The sequence below is a fragment of the Sorghum bicolor genome, chromosome 1, assembly GCF_000003195.3.
Source record: "Sorghum bicolor cultivar BTx623 chromosome 1, Sorghum_bicolor_NCBIv3, whole genome shotgun sequence".
Lineage (NCBI taxonomy): Eukaryota > Viridiplantae > Streptophyta > Magnoliopsida > Poales > Poaceae > Sorghum > Sorghum bicolor.
This window is the reverse complement of record NC_012870.2, coordinates 72,434,746-72,441,034: the sequence shown is the minus strand read 5'-3', so window position 1 is coordinate 72,441,034 and position 6,289 is coordinate 72,434,746. Positions and strand designations below refer to the sequence as shown.

Genomic DNA, 6,289 nt, shown 5'->3' with positions numbered 1-6,289 from the left:
GTGTATCGTTTTGTTGCAACGAAGAGGAAGGCAAGCACAAAATTCATTGGGCTTAGCATGGACATGCTTTCAACCTCACGAGAACATATGTCGAGGGAATTCTAATCCATTATAATATTATTGTTAAAATCTCCAATCCATTAAATGAAATTAAACTAAAGAAAGGGACATAGGAGTATTTGTGCCAAGAAAAAAAAAAGGGGAAATAGGAGTAGCACACGAAACCGGGTCCCGATCCTAGGGTTTGGTCTTCCCCTCTGCCGCGAGCACGTGTCCGCCACACTCCCAAAGGGATACACCCCTCGCCTCCCCACCGCCGCCGTTGTACGCTTTTGGCTCCATCGCCCCCTCCACTTCGGAGCCTCTCTTTCGGCGGCGGCGCAAGAAGAGATGGCGGAGCGGCTGACCCGTATCGCCATCGTCAGCGAGGACAAGTGCAAGCCCAAGAAGTGCCGCCAGGAGTGCAAGAAGAGCTGCCCCGTCGTCAAGACTGGTAAAATCCCTTTGCCCCGTAGCTTCGGCGATTCGGACTTTAGGTTTAGATCTCGCCCCCTACCACCGCCTCTATGAGGACGAGGGCCTCCTCTTCTCCGCCTGCTCCTCGGAGTCGCGATCGGTGACCGCCCGCCCGCGTTGTGCATCTTGTTCGGGTTGGGGGCGGCGGCGGGGGCGGCGGCGGCGTGACAGGACAGGGGTGGAGTTGCGGCGACGGCGACGGCGTGACAGGATAGGGTGGGCGGCGGCGACGGGACAGGGGCGGGGCGGGGGTAGGGCAGGGGGCCCGTGGCTGTCCAGCAGACGCCTTTACCATCGGGGAACCTGCTCGTGCGTGGTGAATTCGATGTTAGAAAGTGGCTTTGTTGATTCGTTGGTCCGTCCGCTTGCAAGATCAGAGGAATCGGAACCGCTAGCATCTGGAGCTTCGATTTTTCAGCTGTAGAAATTTGGCTAATATCTCTTGTTTAGTGAATTATTAAATTGAACTCTTGCACATGCTACTGGTTGTATAGTTCGCACTGTAACATGTGAAGGCCCGGTGTCCAAATACAATACCATCCATTTTGCTGAAACAGATACAGTATATTGTTCTCTTCCAAATGTTGATCTGCACGTCGTCTATTTTCTGGCTTAGCATGGATTGCTTTTATGACAATATTCTGTTTTACTGTTTAGGGAAGCTATGCATTGAAGTGACTTCGGCGTCGAAACTCGCTTTCATTTCTGAGGAGCTGTGCATCGGTTGTGGTATCTGTGTAAAGGTAGGCTTCTAACTTCGCCAGCTAACCGTGTATGATGTGCCTATGTGATGTAATGTTCTTCTCACTTCTGTAATCTCTGTTGCAGAAATGCCCATTTGATGCCATTGAAATCATCAACCTTCCAAAGGACTTGGAAAAGGATACCACTCACCGATATGGGCCTAATACCTTCAAGCTGCACAGGTACATACACTCGTCTCATTTTAGTGCTGGGTATGTTTGTATAATTTTTTGCACTGTTGGTCATCTGTATGTTTTCTACTAATCTGGCTCGAAGCTTGCCCCTTTGGGAGCGTTACTGATTTAGCCACCTGCAGGTTGCCTGTCCCGAGGCCTGGTCAGGTTTTGGGCCTTGTTGGAACAAACGGAATTGGAAAGTCGACAGCTCTTAAAGTGTTGGCTGGCAAGCTGAAACCTAACTTGGGGCGCTTCAAAGTATATTTCGATATCTGCTCCATACATAATTTCATTTTCCTGTTCGTTGATTTTATATTAGTGTTTTTTTTTCTTTGAGGAAGTTTCTTCTCTTTCCTATCATATATATAGACCTCAAAAAAAAAAAGATGACATTTTACCTGTGCTATGCAGAACCCGCCCGATTGGCAGGAAATTCTCACATATTTCCGTGGGTCTGAACTTCAGAACTACTTCACACGCATATTGGAAGATAACCTGAAGGTCCTATTTTGCCACTTTAGTTCCTCTGTTTGTACTTCATGCACAGTGTGTTAGTTTGTAGTCTGTAACTGTTAGAACTTGATTTCTTGTTTACTATTGCTATGTGCTGGCTATTTTCATATGCTCTATTTGGAGCCTGTTTTCTATCCCTACAACATGTGCACATTTTAGCAATGTCTGTATTACATCTAAAGTTGCAAGCAATGGATGATTACAGCACTATAAAAATAACAATGGTTATTGCTCAACTTTTGTTGTTAGCTTCATAAATTTAAACAGTCATACATATTCCTTAATTGTTGCTATACCTCTGTAACATACCAAGAACCTGATAGCAGGACATAGGGAAGTTTCATGTGAGTTTTTGTTTTTTAAATGTTTAATTGTTCTGATCCCTTTGGATTCTCTCTTTATTCCCTCAGGCAATCATCAAACCTCAGTATGTTGACCACATCCCAAAAGCTGTCCAAGGGAATGTAGGACAAGTACTTGAACAGAAGGATGAGAGGGATATGAAAGCTGAACTGTGTGTTGACCTTGAATTAAACCAAGTTATTGACCGAAATGTAGGAGATCTTTCTGGTGGTGAGCTACAGAGATTTGCAATAGCAGTTGTTGCTGTGCAAAATGCGGAAATCTACATGTTCGATGAGCCATCAAGTTACCTTGATGTGAAGCAGAGGCTGAAAGCTGCACAAGTCATTAGGTCCTTGCTTAGGCCCAACAGGTAAGACATTTGCTATCATGATTTTCAATAGTTTTTTTTTCATTGAAAATCGTTATTAACATCGGCCCTGTTATGTTTCAGCTATGTCATCGTTGTGGAACATGACTTGAGTGTCTTGGATTACTTGTCCGACTTCATTTGCTGTTTATATGGCAAGCCAGGTGCTTATGGTGTGGTTACCTTGCCATTCTCAGTCCGAGAGGGTATCAATATTTTCTTGGCTGGATTTGTTCCAACAGAAAATCTTCGGTTCCGAGACGAATCTCTTACATTTAAGGTAACCTATCCACATGCTACTTGAAATCCTTATTCTGTGATGGAACTTGAGTTCCTTATCCTATCTTGGAACTTTGACTTACATTAGTGTTGTACTTTAAGATTGCAGAGACTCAAGAAAGTGCTGAGGAGATTGAGACGTATCAGCGGTACAAGTACCCTACTATGAGCAAAACACAGGGAAATTTCAAGCTTACTGTTGTTGAGGGTGAATTTACTGATTCCCAGATTGTTGTTATGCTTGGTGAAAACGGGACAGGGAAAACTACATTCATTAGAATGCTGGTAATGCCATCCCTCCTGGCCGCCCACTTCATATAAGTTTTTTTTAAACTCAAAAGTCATTCTGAGCCCCCCTTCCCTCTGGTATGGTTAGGATTTTAAGTCCTGGGAACGTCTTGTGTTGCCTTATCTACAGTATCAGAAAGTTGTTAAAGCCTCCTATACTAGTTCAGAAGATCAATCTTGTTATTTGGCAGGCATATATCACTGACTTTGTACTGTTTAGTTGCTTTATAGTAGTGAGATGTGGTTACAGCTGTGCTTGACTGCTTGCTGCCACATGAACATGTCATTGTTCTTTTTGCTATTTGTGAATTTGTTGGTGCTGCAAAATCTTGTGTGACTGCATTTTGGTCTGTTGTGTTATTTTTGTGTTGGCCTTAGTTTAATATTTCTTGCTATACAAGAGTGCAAAAATCTTAATTCAGATTGATCATGTTGAAGGGCTAAATACTTTATTTTCTCTGATTGTATTGTGCTATTCAAGGCTTTACTCCTGCATTCCTTTGATTACCAGAAAAAAGTGCACAAGGTCTGTGCTACTTTTTGTCATCTTACGTTCCTTATTTGTTATGTCTGGACAGGCTGGGTTGTTGAAGCCAGACACAGTCGAAGGCACTGATATTGAAATTCCTGAATTCAATGTGTCTTACAAGCCCCAAAAGATTAGCCCAAAATTCCAGAATACCGTGAGGCATTTGCTGCATCAGAAAATTCGGGATTCCTATATGCACCCTCAGTTTGTGTCTGATGTAATGAAACCACTGCAAATTGAACAACTCATGGACCAGGAGGTTGTTAATTTATCAGGTGGAGAGCTCCAAAGAGTTGCTATATGCCTGTGCCTTGGAAAGGTAATATTGTTGTTCTGTTTAATACATTGCTTTGTCTGCTTGATGCTTTCCTTGATTGGCCCAATATAATGTTGCAGGAATAAAATAGATGTGTTCTAGTAGATTCACAACTTTGCATCTTGGATATATTCCTTGCATTTCAACTACACAAATGTTATCCTACTCTCCTTTTTTTATTATTTGTACCTGATTGAAAGTTGAAGTCGTTTAGGACATTGATTACCTACAAGATATCAATTTTAGATGAATTGATTATATATTATGAAATGAGAGTATTTTCTTAATGATTCTAGTAACATTGATCTTATGTTTTTAAACTACATATTTTGTTACATCTTTATCATCAAAGCTCAAGATGTTACTGATACAAATCCTAAATGTCTTGTAATTCTGATCCGAGGGAGTCAATTATGGATTTTCCTGATACAGAAGTATGTGGGTCACACGTGACACTGCTACTTGCCTGAGTGTCATTTACAACATAGCGGGGCTGGAATCAGCCATCTATCTTCTTTTTTTCATCCATGTCTTTGTTTCTACAAAACCAATCATATATTGTTTTATGAGTGGTCCAATTCAATAGACGGTGCATTTTTTTAACCTTCTATAATTGTATAGATGTACTCATTTCATGTATCAATGCATTTTGACTCGAGCATGCATATTGGCCCCTGCCCATGATGACAAATAGAGTGCTGAGTATGCAAGTTGTGATGATGCAAAGCTTGGTTGGCTGACAGCATAGTCCATATATATCAAGCATGATACCTTTTCATTTTCTGCTACTTTTCATTTTTGCGCCTCTTGAATACTATGATACAGTCCAGTTAATGATGATGCGTGAAGACATATATACCTAATGTTTTAATGGAGCTGAGCCTCTGGATACCACTAGTCCAATATCATTTGGATTGATTGTCAGCTTCTGCACACTTACACCATGTGTATGTTCAGCCTGCAGATATCTATCTGATTGATGAACCAAGTGCTTATCTTGATTCGGAGCAGCGTATTGTTGCCTCAAAGGTTATCAAGAGATTCATTCTTCATGCGAAGAAAACTGCATTTATTGTTGAGCATGATTTCATCATGGCAACATACTTGGCTGACAAGGTCATTGTTTATGAGGGGCGACCTTCTATTGACTGTACTGCCAATGCACCACAGTCTTTAGTATCTGGGATGAATAAATTCTTATCGGTAAGTGCAGGATAACGAAATATAGTATTAACCTAGAATTCATGCTCTGTTCTCTTTTCTTTTCAGCCATGCTTTTTCTGCCAGCCAGCAGTGTTTTTCTCTCACAATAAATCAGCCAACAGTAATTTCAGCCATGACTGTTACCAAAAACATAGTATGCTCAATTGTTGGTCCAGTTATAGGCAGTTCTCATAGATTAGTCTTCAGTAATTTTGAATAATACTATATTTGCACTTCAACTTTTATTGACCTGGAGTCTAGATAATACCCCTTACATTGGTTCCTATAGTATTAACCTAGAATTCATGCTAAAAAACTCTGTTGCTGTATCTGTGCCTTTGTTTTGATTTATTCATTATTGGCTTATCTATTTCCCTGCACTAACTTCATTTGCCATGCATTTGGTAGCATCTTGACATTACTTTTAGAAGAGACCCGACCAACTATAGGCCACGTATAAACAAGTTGGACTCTACCAAGGACAGGGAACAGAAGTCAGCTGGGTCTTACTACTACCTCGATGACTAATGAGGAAGTACAGGTTGTCATATATCTGTGTAGTTTTCGTGCACAGAACTACCTATATGTTTACTGACCCTTTTTCCTTTTCCAGAATCTTTTTGGAGAGCTATACGACGCATAATCTTTCCAGGGCGTGGAAGTGAGAAGCTACTTCGAAGCTACAAACTACATCATGGCATGAGACTTGTTTAATAATTGGTTGCAGGAGTAGAGTGCACCGGTTACAACTTATAAAGCAGAGCATGCTGTGTTGATACTGAGTTTTTGTTTGGCTTGACCTATATGAAGAGAAGGATCGGTGTTAAAATGGGCTTTGGGAAGGGAGAACCAGTTTCTGTTTTTAAGCAATACTGTACTGTCAATTTGCCCTCGAGTATATTTGATCCTCAATTTTATAGATCACATTAAAGTTTCGAGCAACAATGTGAAATCTTATGATAAATTGCTGTGCGTATTGGTTATCTGATTGTAATACATTCTTTGGAAACTGT

General features: G+C 41.2%; 1 protein-coding gene across 1 annotated transcript; it reads left to right on the top strand.

Moving 5' to 3' along the window:
* On the top strand, nt 235-6,272 carry LOC8056853 (ABC transporter E family member 2). Its single transcript, XM_002468174.2, has 12 exons — nt 235-493; nt 1,174-1,259; nt 1,345-1,442; nt 1,577-1,694; nt 1,848-1,937; nt 2,360-2,664; nt 2,746-2,941; nt 3,043-3,225; nt 3,807-4,076; nt 5,031-5,276; nt 5,685-5,817; nt 5,890-6,272. The coding sequence occupies exons 1-11, from the start codon at nt 391-393 to the stop codon at nt 5,802-5,804; spliced, it is 1,815 nt and encodes a 604-aa protein (XP_002468219.1). The 5' UTR covers nt 235-390; the 3' UTR covers nt 5,805-5,817; nt 5,890-6,272.

Coding starts and splice junctions, on each gene's coding strand:
- LOC8056853 (XM_002468174.2), top strand. CDS start 391: ATGGCGGAGCGGCTGACCCGTATCGCCATCGTCAGCGAGGACAAGTGC. Junction 3,226..3,806: donor CTACATTCATTAGAATGCTG/GTAATGCCATCC, acceptor ATGTCTGGACAG/GCTGGGTTGTTGAAGCCAGA. Junction 4,077..5,030: donor TATGCCTGTGCCTTGGAAAG/GTAATATTGTTG, acceptor GTGTATGTTCAG/CCTGCAGATATCTATCTGAT.